Source organism: Ranitomeya variabilis, chromosome 2 (genome assembly GCF_051348905.1).
Source record: "Ranitomeya variabilis isolate aRanVar5 chromosome 2, aRanVar5.hap1, whole genome shotgun sequence".
NCBI classification, from domain to species: Eukaryota; Metazoa; Chordata; class Amphibia; order Anura; family Dendrobatidae; genus Ranitomeya; species Ranitomeya variabilis.
Genome location: NC_135233.1, coordinates 5,119,301 through 5,135,365, shown reverse-complemented (window position 1 = coordinate 5,135,365; position 16,065 = coordinate 5,119,301). Strand labels below are relative to the sequence as shown.

The window sequence follows — 16,065 nt, the reverse complement described above, 5'->3', positions numbered from 1 at the left end:
GGCTGACATCCTCCTTTAAAAGGGCTTGGGAGGCTTCTGCAGCTTTGATTAGAACAAACATAGCGGCCACTTCGGTGGCCGGATCTATGTACTTATGGATGGGGCAGTTGGAAGAGCAATTATCCAATAAGACCCCCAGATCAGACATTTAGCACTCCTTTCCCATAATGAAGTCTGCAATGGCTTTCTTATCGGACATGACAGCCGAATCAGTTAGCTTTTCAGCCCGTAATAGCTCACTATCCAATGCGGCTAGGAGTGCGGTGTGGTTAAGGTCATGGTCCGGCGACAATGCTTCCAAATCCAAACTCTGCTCTATTCCGTTTTCAGGACAGAGGGTGTTTGGACCGGCTTTGGACTCTATCCTTGAGTCAGCCTCCGATAAAAAGAAAGGTTTTCCGGAGGACAAACCTAAACGTTCCCAGCCCTTTCGGAGAGGTTTCTTCTCCAGAAAGTAGTTCGATCCTAAAGGTCAGGGTCGGTCCAGCAGAGGATCCTACAGAGGCTCCCGTGGACAGAGTAATAGGAACAGGGGATCTTTCTTTAGCCCATCCTATAAAAATAAGTCTCTATGACGCCACTCACATTGGGGGGAGGCTTCGTATGTTCGCAGAAAATTGGGCCCAGATTACTCAAAATCAGTGGGTTCTCAGTACTGTTTCCGAAGGTTACAGCATAGAACTTTACTCTCCTCCCCCAGAAAGATACATTACACCTACGATAGTCAAGCCAGATTCGGCTATACTATAAGACCTACAAGACATGCTCAGGACAGAGGTAATAATTCCTGTCCCTCAGTCAGAGTTGGGGAAAGGTCACTACTCTTCCCTGTTCACGATCACACGGCCATCAGGCGACACCCGCACAATAATAAATCTAAAGCCTTTAAATGCATGGGTGAGATACAGAAGGTTCCGCATGGAATCCATTCGGTCAGCAATCCCGCTTATAAACCAAAATGCGGTCATGTGTACTATCGACCTAAAGAGGGCCTACTACCAGGTCCCAGTACATCCCTTGTCTCAGAACCTGCTGAGATTTGCAGTAGCTCTGCCAACCCGGACCTGCCACTATCAGTTTCAGGGCCTCCCCTTCGGTCTGGCTTCCGCTCCTCGTATTTTTACCAAACTTGTATCAGAGATGGTGGCCTTCCTGAGGAAACAGGGCATCCTAATAATTCCGTACCTGGACGATTTCCTTCTCGTGGCAGATTCCGTAAGGCTCCTGGAAGATCAGAGAGCGGACTATCGCACTGATGGAGCATCTCGGTTGGGTACTAAATCGGCAGAAATCCGATCTTCTACCAGAACAAAGGAAAACCTTCCTGGTGGTGCTCCTGGATTCCAGACGCAGAATATCTTTACTACCCGAAGTCAAGAGAAGGATAATCCAGACTCAGGTCTGGTATCTATTGGAACATCGAGTTACCATAAGGATGACTATGAAGGTTCTAGGCCTAATGACAGCCTGCATACCATCCGTCAGGTGGGCGCAGTCACACTCAAGACATCTACAGAAGCAGATCTTGTCAGTTTGGGATCGCCGTCAGTCTTCCCTAGAGGCTCCATTGAGGTTGACCAGTCTAACAAGAAGATCTCTCTTCTGGTGGACACGATCGGAGAACTTAAAGGTGGGAGTTCTGTGGGTCACCTCCCCTTACGTAGTTATCACTACAGACGCCAGCGCATGGGGCTGGGGAGCTCATCTGCAAGGCAGAACCTTGCAAGGCAAGTGGCCAGAAACCATAAGAAGCAGATCGTCCAACTTCAGAGAGCTCTACGCCGTATGGCAAGCATTGAGGCACAATCAGCTCATACTCTCAGATCGCCACGTAAGAATCTTCTCCGACAATGTAACAACAGTTTCATTCCTGAACCATCAGGGAGGACCAAGATATCAACCACTGCAAGATCTAGCAGAGATGATCTTCAGGTGGGCAGAGGACACTGTGCTATCCATTACAGCTATACATCTAGAAGGATCCCAGAATGTGATAGCGGACTACTTAAGCAGACGGAGTCTGTGTCCAACAGAGTGGGAATTGGAGCAGAGCATCTTCCGGAAATTATGTCGCAAATGGGGAACCCCCAACATAGATCTATTCGCGAGCAGGAGGAACGCGAAGACCCCAAGATTCTTCTCCCTGAACCCCTCGGATCTGCCAGAAGGGGTAGATGCCCTGAGTCAGCAATGGGATCAACCGCTGTCATATGCATTTCCACCCCTGGCATTAATTCCAGCTGTACTTCGAAAGATCAGGGAAGATCAGGCAGCGGTCATCCTGATCGTCACGTATTGGCCAAGACGAAGCTGGTTCCCGGTGTTAGGGACTTTAGCAGTCGACCATCCAGTCGAATTGCCCATCAGGGGGAGAATCATCCACCAAGGTCCAGTGTATCACCCAGACCCAAGCAAACTCCGTCTTTCAGCCTGGATCCTGAAAGGGACATCCTGAAGTCAAGAGGCTTGTCAGACCAGGTCATATCTACTATCCAGGGTAGTAGAAAACCCGTTACCTCAGCCATTTACCAAAAAATCTGAAACGCTTTTGTCTAGAAGGTGGCAGGTCCAATATTGTATCAGGTTCTCAGGACATCCCTGGTATCTTAGACTTTTTACAGAAGGGGTTTAACTTGGGTCTTCGACCCAGCACATTAAAAGTCCAGGTGTCTGCGCTAAGCTCATTCCTGGACTATCCTTTGGCATCTCACCCATAGATAATAAGGTTTATTCGGGCCACTCAGAGAATGCGGCCCACTATTCGGCAGCTGTCACCATCCTGGGGACCTTAACTTGGTTCTTAGGGCACTATGTAAGGGAGTTTATTCTTCGGGGGATAATAAGCCTATTTCTATTCTCACTCGTAAAACGGCTTTTTTAGTGGCGATAACTACGGCCAAGAGGGTTGGAGAAATTCAAGCTCTATGTATCAGAGATCCTTATCTGCAGATCAGGGAAGACAGTCTAATTCTAAGATTAGATCCAGCAGCCTCTAGTAAAAACAGGAATCAGGAAGTAATTCTCCCTTCATTTTGTAATAACCCTACTAACGAGAAAGAGAGGGTCCTCCACTCACTAGACGTTAGACAGGGGGTTTTGGACTACCTAAAGGCTACAGACTCTTGGCGTACAGATCCAAACCTTTATATTCTGTTCGGGGGAAGAAGGCGTCTAAGGCCTCAATTTCACGTTGGATCTCAGAGGTGATCACAGACGCCTATCAGTCAGAAGGTATGTCCCCTCCTTTAGGCTTAAAAGCCCACTCTACCCGTGGGGTGTCCACCTCCTGGGCGGAGCGTGCAGGAGCTTCTGCAGAACAGATCTGTAAGGCCGCAACATGGGCCAGGACCGACACTTTTTGTAGACATTATAAACTTGATGTTACATCCGGTCAGCGCACGGCTTTTGGGAGGAAGGTCCTCCAAGTGGTAATCCCACCCTGAGGAGGTGCTTTGGTACTCTCCAGGGTGCTGTCAGGAGGGACGTCCTGGAAAATAGGTATTAGTCCTACCGGTAATTATGTTTCCAGGAGTCCATACTGACAGCACCGGTAGTTCCCCCCCCCATGTACGTAATATTCTCAGGTATATTCAGTCTTGTGCCTATATACTATTTTGTATTATGATTCTGTCATTAAAATGTTTTATTTGCATTATTCCATGATTGGTTCTTGTTACAACACTGAGGATTGGTGGGTGGAACCGGATATTTGAACTCATGTGTTTCCTGTCCCTGCAAGGAGGAGAAGGACGTCCTCCAGGGTGCTGTCAGTATGGACTCCTGGAAACATAATTACCGGTAGGACTAATACCTATTTTCTTTTCCGTCCACATCTAGGGAGGTTAGCCACAGTGCCATGGGCTTTAAACTTCTTGATGACACTGCGCACGGTAGACACAGGAACATTCAGGTCTTTGGAGATGGACTTGTAGCCTTGAGATTGCTCATGCTTCCTCACAATTTGGTTTCTCAAGTCCTCAGACAGTTCTTTGGTCTTCTTTCTTTTCTCCATGCTCAATGTGGTGCACACAAGGACACAGGACAGAGGTTGAGTCAACTTTAATCCATGTCAACTGGCTGCAAGTGTGATATAGTTATTGCCAACACCTGTTAGGTGCCACAGGTAAGTTACAGGTGCTGTTAATTACACAAATTACAGAAGCATCACATGATTTTTCGAACAGTGCCAATACTTTTGTCTACCCCCTTTTTTATGTTTGGTGTGGAATTATATCCAATTTGGCTTTAGGACAATTCTTTTTGTGTTTCTTCGTTTAAGACAAATTAAATGAAGATAATAATAACAAAGAATTTGTGTTTGCAGTCATTTTCAGGAAGAAACTGAGTATTATCTGACAGAATTGCAGGGGTGTGAATACTTTTGGCCATGACTGTAGCAGAGCCAGGTAGTATATTGGACAGTCACGTTATATATTGCCCAGCTACATAGTATATAGCACAGAGATGTAGTATGTAACACAGCCCACGTAGTATATAGCAATGTGGGCACTATATGCGTGGTTTAAAAAGACTTAAAATAAACATACTCACCTTCCGAAGGTCCCTTGAAGTCCTGGCCCTGTGTGAGGTGCACGCGGCAGCTTCCGGTCCCAGGGTTGGTATGAGCGCAGGACCTGTGATGATGTCGCGGTCACATGACCGTGACGTCATGGCAGGTCCTTCTCGCATAGCATCCTTGGCACCGGAACCTGCCGCTTGCACTGTCGAGGACAGCACGCGACGTCGGAAGGTGAGAATAACCTTTTTTTTTGTTTTCATTATTATTTGTAACATTAGATCTTTTTACTATTGATGCTCCATACGCAGCATCAATAGTAAAAAGTTGGTCACACAGGGTTAATTGCTGCGTTAACGGAGTGCGTTACATGGTGGTCCGTTAACGCTGGCATTAACCCTGTGTGAGCGCTCAGCGCTGACTGCAGGGCAGTAAAGCAGCGGCCATTTCGCTGCCAGACTATGGCCGTCGCTGATTGGTCGTGGGCGTTTTGACAGGCGTCCATGACATGACATGACAGACAGGCCGCGACCAATGAATATCCACAACAGACAGGACTGACGGAAGTGACCCTTAGACAATTATATAGTGTATGTATATGTGTGTGTGTGTATATATATATATATATATATATATATATATATATATATATTTATTTATATTTTACATACACACACTCTGTGTGACCAGGGGTAGGGGGTGTATCTATATAATCTAAGGCAGTGTTCCCCAACTCCAGTCCTCGAGCCACCAACAGGTCATGTTTTCAGGATTTCCTTGGTATTGCAATTATTCCCTGTGCACGTACTCCAATTATCACCTGGGCAATACTAAGGAAATCCTGAAAACATGACCTGTTGGTGGCTCTTGAGGACCGGAGTTGGGGAACACTGGTCTAAGGGTTACTTCCCTCTGTTTGTCTTTCTATCTGTCTGTAACGGAAATCCAGCGTCGCTGATTGGCCCCTCCCTACTCTCCTCCAGTCAGTGCCAGTGTGTCGCCCCATCCCGGACCAACTTTTTACTATTGATGCTCCCTATGCAGCATCAAAAGTAAAAAGATATAATGTTAAAAAAATTGTGCTGTTCTCACCATCCGTCGTCCACCGATGCGCGCGATGCTGCCGCCAGCTTCCGTTCCCAGTGACTGGGAACGGAAGCTGGCGGCAGCATCGTTCGCATCGGGACAGCTTCGGTGGACGCTGGAGGGTGAGTATATAACTATTTTTTAAATTTTAACAGGGATATGGTGCCCACACTGCTGTATACTGCGTGGGCTGTGTTGTATACTGCGTGGGCTGTGTTGTATACTGCGTGGGCTGTGTAAAGCTTCTTTCACATTTCCGTCGGCAGTCACATAGCGTCGGTGCGACGGACGTTTGGGAAATAGTGGATAACGTGTGCAGCGGATGCAGTGTTTCAATGGGTCCGCTGTCCAGAAAGGTAAATTGTAAAATCCCAGGGAGAGAGAGATTTCCTGCCGGGCATGCTCAGTAGGAAACACAGGATCCAACGTACAGAAAAACGTTCCCTTGAATGTTTTTAGCAGACGACGGTCCGCCAAAATGCACAGGGTCCAGCGCACGACGGACATAACGTGTGCCCATACGTTGCTAATACAAGTCAATGGGAAAAAACCGGATACTGCATACAAATTAGCAGGATCCTGTTTTTTCACAAACCAACGTATTTTGATGCGTTAGAATCAGGCCACCATCTAGTATATGTGTGTGTGTGTGTGTGTATACATATGTATGTATATACATACATGTATATACATACTTGTATATATGTATATACATGCATACATACATACACTGGGATATATATATATATATATATATATATATATATATATATATATATATAATCTTTGTGTATACATTATATACACTGTGATCGTATTTTATAAATTATATAAATGTATTTGCATTTTGCAGAGAGAAATAAGTATTTGATCCCTCTGGCAAATAAGACATAATACTTGGTGGCAAAACCCTTGTTGGCAAGCACAGCAGTCAGACGTTTTTTGTAGTTGATGATGAGGTTTGCGCACATGTCAGGAGGAATTTTGCTCCACTCCTCTTTGCAGATCATCTCTAAATCATTAAGATTTTGAGGCTGTTACTTGGCAACTCGGAGCTTCAACTCCCTCCATAAGTTTTCTATGGGATTAAGGTCTAGAGACTGGCTAGGCCACTCTATGACCTTAATGTGCTTCTTTTTGAGCCACTCCTTTGTTGCCTTGGCTGTATCTTTTGAGTCATTGTCCTGCTGGAAGACCCAGCCACGACCCATTTTTAATTTCCTGGTGGAGGGAAGGAGGTTGTCTCTCAGGATTTTATGGTACTTGGCTCCATCCATTCTCCCATTGATGCGGTGAAGTCCTGTGCCCTTAGCAGAGAAACACCCCCAAAACACGTTTCCAACTCCATGCTTGACAGTGGGGACGGTGTTCTTTGGATCATATGCAGCATTTCTCTTCCTCCAAACACGGTGAGTTAATGCCAAAGAGTACAATTTTTGTCTCATCTGACCACAGCACCTTCTCCCAATCACTCACAGAATCATCCAGGTGTTCATTGGTAAACTTCAGACAGGCCGCACATGTGCCTTCTGGAGCTGAGGACATTGTGTGCACTGCAGGATTGTAAACCTTTACGGCGTGATGTGTTAGCAATGATTTTCTTGGTGTCTTTGGTCCCAGCTGCCTTGAGATCATTAACAAGTTCTCCCTGTGTAGTTTTAGGCTGATCTCTCACCTTCCTCATGATCAAGGATACCCCACGACGTGAAATTTTGCGTGGTGCGCCAGATTGATGTGGATTGACGGTCATTTTGTATTTCTTCCATTTTCTTACTATTGCACCAACAGTTGTCTCCTTTTCACTTATGGTTCTGTAGCCCATTCCAGCTTTGTGCAGGTCTATGATCCTGTCCCTGACATCCTTAGCGCTTTGGTCTTGCCCATGTTGTAGAGGTTCGAGTCTGACTGATTGAGTCTGTGGACAGGAGTCTTTTTATAAAGGTGACTATGTAAGACAGCTGTCCTTAATACAGGAAATGAGATGATTAGGAGTCTAACTGGTCTGTAGGAGACAGAACTTAATGGTTGGTAGGGGGTCAAATACTTATTTCTCACTGCAAAATGCAAATGTATATAATTTTTATACAATGTGATTTTTCTGGATTTTATTTTTGATATTCTTATCGCTCAACAATAAAATGAACCGACCCTTAAAATTATAGACTGTTCATGTCTTTGGCAAACTTACACAGTGGGGGAAATAAGTATTTGCCCCTTTGCTGATTTTGTATGTGTGTAACACACACACACACACACACACACACACACACACACACACACACACACACACACACACACACACACTCTGTGCCTGTGTCTTGTCATGGGCAGGTAAGTGTATATTAATATATATTTATTAGTGTGACCAGGGGTGTATATATCTGAATATCAATGTGTGATGGGTGTGTATGTCAGTATGTGGCCAGGACAGGGGGGTATGTATGTATATGTGTGTGTGTGTGTGTGTGTATATATATATATATTACAGACTGCGAGAAAGAGAACTATGATGCCATGGTCTATAGCCCCCACCCTGGATCTGCCACCATCCACCTCCCCTATGCCATGGACTATAGCCCCCACAATGGATCTGCCCCCATCCACCTTCCCTATGCCATGGACTATAGCCCCTACCCTGGATCTGCCCCCATCCACCTCCCCTACAGCTCCCACCCAACATCCCCACATTCCCTATTGCCTTTATACCGTATTTTTCGGACTATAAGGCGCACCGGACCATAAGACGCACCTAAGTTTTAAAGGTTGAAAATAGGAAAAAAATATTTTGAAGCAAATAACGGGGTAAAATATTTAATAACATAAATAACATAATATTTCACCAATGCAAATGTAAACAGAACTCAGCAGCAACATTAACAACCATTACTGATTTAAGTACAGAAACTCCTCAGTCATCAGGGAACCCCAAGAACTCCTCATCACTACTGTCCGTATTTAAGAAGCTCGGTTCCTCAGAATCACTAGTATCACTGTCTTCACTGTTCATAGAGAATGTCATCTTCAGAGCCATCTAAGGCATTGCTGATGCCACATTTTTTGAAGGACTTCACAATGGTTTCATCCTTAACGGACTGCCATGAGGTTTTCACCCACTCACAAACGTGGGTGATTGTGGGCCTCTTCATTCGTCCAGTTGGTGTCAGATCATGGTTTCCAGCAGCCATCCATTTATTCCACTCTTCTCTCATGAAAACTTTAAATGGCTTGTTGATGGAAACATCCAAAGGTTGCAACTGACTGGTAAGCCCCCCAGGAATTACGGCAATATGGGTTTTCTCTACTTTAAATCTCCTTTTCGTGGCTTCAGTGATATGTGCCCTAAACTGGTCCAGCACTAATAGAGCAGTTTTTTTCAGAAGCCCCCCAGGGCGTTTGGACCACACTTTTTCTATCCATATCTTAATGCCATTTTCATCCATCCATCCCTTGTCGTGAACATGAACAATGACTCCTTTTGGGATTGTCTCTTTTGGCATGGTTTTTCTCTTGAAAATCAGCAGTGGAGGCAATTTGGTGCCATCTGCACAGCAGGACAACACAACTGTATAATGGGTTTTCTCATGCCCTGACGTCTTCACGGCTATAGTTTTGGCACCTTTCACATCAACCGTTTTGTTTGACGGAACATCGAAGGTCAACGGGACTTCATCCATGTTCCCAATCTGAGTCATTTCATATCCATTTTTCTTTCTTGCTTCCAGTACAAATTTGTGAAAAGACACAATCTTGGTTTCGTATTCTTTAGGCATTTTTTGTGCAATCCTAGTTTTTGTGCGCATAGCAAGGCCACATCGCTTCATAAATCTATAGCACCATGATGGTGTTCCTGTGAAGTCCTGAATGCCTTTCTCTGCAGCAAGACGTTTAGCTTCATAAATGATCATTTTTGTCGATACAGAATATCCATTGTTCCTGTGACGTATGATCTACTCTTTCACATCCACTTCTAAATGTGGCCACTTTGCAGCATGCCCACGTAAACATTTTTTATCTTTGTCCATTTTTTGCAGCTGATCCTCCTGTTTCCTCCATTCCCGTATCATTTTTTTCAATTGGAGGTGGCCCGAAGTGTCTCTCCGCTGCCCTGTTCCCATGTTCTTTGGCGTACTTCACTACCTCCAGTTTAAAAGGGATTTTATATGAAATCCTTCTCTGCTTTGACATCTATCCAGGAGAGTATGGTAACGTACGGTATCTTTCTGCAAGAAAATACAAAATTATGGTATCAGTACGGTACTTTGATCTGCTGCTGGAGGGCCACAGGTGTGAAGGCCACACTCTTACCGAACAACACCCCACCAAGGAGAACATCTGCAAGGAGTTTGTATGTTGTCCCCAGGTTTGTGTGGGTTTCTTCCGTATTCTCTGCTTTCCTCCCACACTTCCAACATATACAGATAGAGATATTGTGAGCCCCAATGGGGACAGTGATGATGTCTGTAAAGCGCTGTGGAATAGGATAGTCGAATATACGGTACCGTAGGCAATGCATAATAAAAAATACGGTAATACCGATACCGTAATTGACCACTACCGTAACTCTGGTACGGTAATTTTTCTGTTCACCGTATGTCTGAGGTTTTTTTAGCAAGCTGGAATTTTTATTGGTACAAATTTGTGGTATGGTACCGTAGTTACGGTATGATTTTCAATCACTTTTTTTATGCGGTGGGATGAAAAAAAAGTGTGTGTACAGATTGGTGACATCTTGTATTTTTTGATGGGTTAAAAGGGTTTTTCTGGCACCATTTGCTTCAGGATTGGGAAGTGAGTAGTGCTGACATCCTACCATCAAAGTGAACCAAGGCACCGGCATGACACTGTAGTTACCGTGCCAATCATGCATCTGTCCACATGTGAATGCAGCTCACCTCCCAATGCGGAAGTACCGTAAACACTACGGTATAAAGGGAACCTGACAGCTGATACATGCTACCGTAATCCACGGACACTGGCTGTATGATCTACCGTACCGTAAGCCAGGTATGGTATGCTTCACTCTGAAATGCTACGGCGTTTCAGAGAAAAACACACTGTACCGTACCTTTGGCTTTTCCCCTCCCGCTGCCAATCACTGACAGGTCTCTTCCTGTATGCGCACGCAGAAAGAAAATTGTCACTCATTGGGAGCGGATGGGGAGAAGCGGCTGGGGACCTGTCTGACTAGTCTTTAGGTGGCTTTTAAAGTACGGGCTGTTCAATGCATAGTCAGCATGTACGGTATTAGCATAACAGTGGGCTGTATGACTTTAGCCACTTTTTTTTCCTCTGAAATGCTGTGGCATTTCAGAGAAAAAAGTGGCTAAAGTCATACAGCTTGTTGCTACACTAATGCACGCTGCCTACGCATTGGACAGCCTATATTTAGAAAACATCACCTTTAATACCGTATGTCATAGGTGCCATTTATTGTACCGTATATTTCCACGTTCATTCAGGAAACGCAGTGCTTTGGACGCAGCGGATGCCCCGCTCCACCCAAAGCATCACCCCCTGTTGTATGCGTGGTGATTCCGAATGTGTTCATTGAGCACATGCGGAAGCACCGCATCGTATTCATTGACTGGTATTTACGATATCTTGCGGAGACGCAGCGTCTCCGCAAGATAGACATGCTGCAGTCTATAGAGACGCGCCGCATGTCTGGATAGACAGGGCCGCCGTATGCGGCCCTGCACGCATAGTCGAGATGGCATTTCATAAAATCCGCTCCACTATGCTGTAACATCTGGACGCTGCGGATTGGACGCTGTGGATGTATGCAGCTTCCAATCCGCAGCAAATCCGGATGTATTATGCCACATGGAAACAGGCCCTAACTCCCAACATGCAGCTCCTGTAACATGCTGGGAGTTAGGCTAGGTTCACATTGCGTTAATGGGTGTCCGCTAGCGGACTCTGTTACATGGCGAAATTGTCGCAATTAGTGCAATGTAACGGGTCCGTTAGCGCACCCATTGACAGCAATGTGCTAACGGGTCGCCAACGCATCGCTAGCGCGTGCCATTTTCGGCACGCGCTAGTGATGTCCCGTTATTTTCGGACGGACCTCGGACGCTGCTTGCAGCGTCCGAGGTCCGTTCCTCGCTAGCGCAGATCGGGCATCTGCGCTAGCGGGATCGGCAAACGCGATCCCTAAAGTGACATTACGTTAGCGCAATCCGCTAGCTTTATGCGCTAAACGGATTGCCCTAACGCAATGTGAACCTAGCCTTAGAGTTCACGAGTGTGAGTGTTTTAGTGTAACTTTTTTTAACTTTTAATGCAAATTACCGTGAAGGGAAGTACGGTAGACGTTCTCCTATCCAGATCACGAGCCGCAGTGACAGTAGCTGATGAGACAGGGCCAGTACGTCACTGCAGCACGTGACCGGATGTGAGACCTCCTACTTCCTGTGTAGCGTGGCCGCAGTATACCGAAGTACAGCGGCTGCTCTAAGACACCTCCAGGAGCTGCTCCGCCGACAGACCTCAGCGACTCCACCGGCGGCTCCCACAATGCCGCTCCACCGCCGGCGGCTCCCCCAGGGCCGCTGCACTGCTGGTGGCTCCCGCAGTGGCTGCTGCACCGACTCCGCCGGCAGCTCCCCCACTGCCGGTGGCTCTGGCTGGTGGCTCCTGCAGTGGCCGCTGCACCGACTCCGCCAGCGACTCCGCCGGCGGCTCCCCCACTGCCGGCGGCTCCGGCTGGGCCGCTGCATTGCAGGCGGCGGCCGTAGTAGCCACTCCAGCAGGGCCACTCCGGACAGACCTCCGCTCCCACACTACCGCTTCACTGCCGGCGGCTACGGCTGGGCCACTGCACTGCAGGCGACTCCCGTAGTGGCCGCTCCGGGACAGACCTCCGTGTCTCCCCCGCTGGCGGCTCCAGCAGGGCCGCTTTACTGTCGGCGGCTCAGGGAGTTGCTGTAATACCGCCGGCGGCTCCCGCAGTGGCCGCTCCACCGCCGGCGGCTTTGGCAGCGCTGACAGACCTCCGTCCCAGCTCCTGCGAACCCCATCTAAAGGTACATTCCATCTATAAGATGCACCCTCATTCCCCCCCCGAATTTGAGGGGGGAAAAGTGCGTCTTATAGTCCGCAAAATACGGTACTTGCTTTGGCAAAACTGATGTGTATTTGGTCCTGCCAATAAAGCTTCTTTGAATCTTGTATGTATGTGTGTATATGTGTGTGTGTGTATATATGTGTGTGTGTGTATATATGTGTGTGTGTGTATATATGTATATGTATATATGTGTGTGTGTGTGTGTGTGTATATGTATATATATATATATATATATATATATACACACACATACAGTTAGGTCCATATATATTTGGACAGAGACAACATTTTTCTAATTTTGGTTATAGACATTACCACAATGAATTTTAAACAAAACAATTCAGATGCAGTTGAAGTTCAGACTTTCAGCTTTCATTTGAGGGTATCCACATTAAAATTGGATGAAGGGTTTAGGAGTTTCAGCTCCTTAACATGTGCCACCCTGTTTTTAAAGGGACCAAAAGTAATTGGACAGATTCAATAATTTTAAATAAAATGTTTATTTTTAGTGCTTGGTTGAAAACCCTTTGTTGGCAATGACTGCCTGAAGTCTTGAACTCATGGACATCACCAGACGCTGTGTTTCCTCCTTTTTGATGCTCCCCAGGCCTTCACTGCGGTGGTTTTCAGTTGCTGTTTGTTTGTGGCCTTTCTGTCTGAAGTTTAGTCTTTAACAAGTGAAATGCTGCTCAATTGGGTTGAGATCAGGTGACTGACTTGGCCATTCCAGAATATTCCACTTCTTTGCTTTAATAGACTCCTGGGTTGCTTTGGCTTTATGTTTTGGGTCATTGTCCATCTGTAGTATGAAACGACGACCAATCAGTTTGGCTGCATTTGGCTGGATCTGAGCACACAGTATGGCGGCTCTGAAGACCTCAGAATTCATTCCTGTGTCACATCATCCATAAACACTAGTGACCCAGTGCCACTGGCAGCCATGCATGCCCAAGCCATCACACTGCCTCCGCCGTGGTTACAGATGATGTGGTATGCTTTGGATCATGAGCTGTACCACGCCTTCGCCATACTTTACTCTTTCCATCATTCTGGTAGAGGTTGATCTTGGTTACAACTGTCCACAGAATGTTCTTCCAGAACTGTGCTGGCTTTTTTAGATGTGTTTTAGCCTTTTTCTTCTTGATGCTTATGAGTGGCTGCACCGTGCAGTGAACCCTCTGTAGTTACTTTCATGCAGTCTTCTCTTTATGGTAGATTTGGATATTGATACGCCGACCTCCTGGAGAGTGTTGGTCACTTGGTTGGCTGTTGTGAAGGGGTTTCTCTTCACCATGGAGATTATTCTGTGATCATCCACCACTGTTGTCTTCCGTTGGCGCCCAGGTCTTTTTGCATTGATGAGATCACCAGTGCTTTCTTTCCTTCTCAGGATGTTCCAAACTGTACATTTTGCCACTCCTAATATTGTAGCAATTTCTCGGATGGGTTTTTTCTGTTTTCGCAGCTTAAGGATGGCTTGTTTCACTTGCATGGAGAGCTCCTTTACCGCATGTTTACTTCATAACAAAACCTTCCAAATGCAAGAACCACACCTCAAATCAACTCCAGGCCTTTTATCTGCTTAATTGGGAATGACATAACGAAGGGATTGCCCACACCTGTCCATGAAATAGCCTTGGAGTCAATTGTCCAATTACTTTTGGTCCCTTTAAAAACAGGGTGGCACATGTTAAGGAGCTGAAACTCCTAAACCCTTCATCCAATTTTAATGTGGATACCCCCAAATGAAAGCTGAAAGTCTGAACTTCAACTGCATCGGAATTGTTTTGTTTAAAATTCATTGTGGTAATGTCTATAACCAAAATTAGAAAAATGTTGTCTCTGTCCAAATATATATGGACCTAACTGTATATATATATATATATATATATATATATATATATATATATATATATATATATATATATATATATATATATAATGTGTGTGTGTGTGTGTGTGTGTGTGTGTGTGTGTGTGTGTGTGTGTGTATATATATATATATATATATATATATATATATATATATATATATATATATATATATATATATATATACGCACACACCACATTCTATATACAACCACTATAAAAGGCTTACACAAATATATATAATTTTATATACTGGACCTCAGCATATCTGCACACATCCCCTTTATCTTGGGGTATCCTCATTTCTGCTGGGATGTGATGAGGTTTTTCCTATGTGACGGATGGTCGTTATCTGTAGGGGAGGACGCTCAGGAAGAGGGAGACAAATTCATCCATGACAGAGACGTGTCCTGGCTGCAGCACGCAGATGTGGTGGTGGCAGAGGTGACACAACCATCTCTGGGAGTTGGATACGAGTTGGGTCGAGCAGTGGCCATGAACAAGAAGATTTTGTGCCTTTTCCGAGTGTCTAGTGGTCGAGGTGAGGTCTCCTCAATTCACCTTTTAGTCAATACTTGCTGAGTGCAAATTATCCCATGCTGAGGTCCGGCACAGCGCCCCGGCTGGCTGCACGCCGCTGAGATCCAGCACGGCGCCGTTTTCTCCTATCTGACTGTTACATAACATTTCTCTTTCAGTGCTTTCCGCCATGATTCGAGGGGCTGATAATGGACGGTCGGTAATGGTCAGAAATTACGAGCCACAGGACGTGGAGGGAATTCTACATGAATACTTTAGCATCACTTTCCCTTCATTGTGATGTTGCCATTACTGAAATAAACTTTATCTTGGTACTGACAGCGAGCGTGAGTTTGTACAGACCCTTTTACAGAATGGGCTCGGCTGGTGATATCTGCAGCTGTTTTTGATCATGTGAAGAAGTGCAGTCCACAACATATTTTTTACATAATGGACTATCCCCATGTTCACTGACCAGAGCTGCACACCTTCTGGAAAAGTGTCTGTTATGCCCTAGTCTTGGCTCACTTACAGGCGTTCACACATCTGGACGTGGAAGGCTTTATAAGCGTCTTTCTTAGAACGTATAGAATGGAGGCTTTCTTGGTTATGTATTCCGCCTCCCCACTTTATTCCCTGAGAACATATCTCCTCTCTCCAGTGGGACCGACAGCCAATGCAGTGTCAAGAAGAGGCAGAGCCTTAAAGGCCCCCAAAATGATTATTCAAGCTAACGCCACTTCACATTGGCAGACGCGTTTCCGTCATACAGGGGGCAGCCGGCTGGTGATTTCCCTGGCTACCACTAGAAGACCACGTGCACAACTTCCGCATTTCTCGCACACTCCTGGTTTACAAATACTGAAGTGGTGACCTGTTTCTATTATACACTGCTCAAAAAAAATAAAGGGAACACTAAAATGCCACATCCTAGATGTCACAGAATGAAATATTCAAGTTGCAAATTTGTATTCATTGCATAAATAATAAAACATAACCATTC

At 45.6% G+C, this 16,065-nt stretch overlaps 1 protein-coding gene across 1 annotated transcript in view; it reads left to right on the top strand.

The window, feature by feature from the left end:
* The window catches only part of DNPH1 (2'-deoxynucleoside 5'-phosphate N-hydrolase 1), a 45,821-nt gene extending 30,418 nt beyond the window's left edge, over positions 1 to 15,403 (top strand). Inside the window, exons 2-3 of the mRNA XM_077292196.1 lie at positions 14,902 to 15,084; positions 15,242 to 15,403. Coding sequence (XP_077148311.1) covers positions 14,902 to 15,084; positions 15,242 to 15,363 — 305 coding nt within the window. The 3' untranslated portion in view covers positions 15,364 to 15,403. The remainder of the gene's footprint in view (positions 1 to 14,901; positions 15,085 to 15,241) is intronic.
* The last annotated feature ends 662 nt before the right edge of the window (positions 15,404 to 16,065 follow it).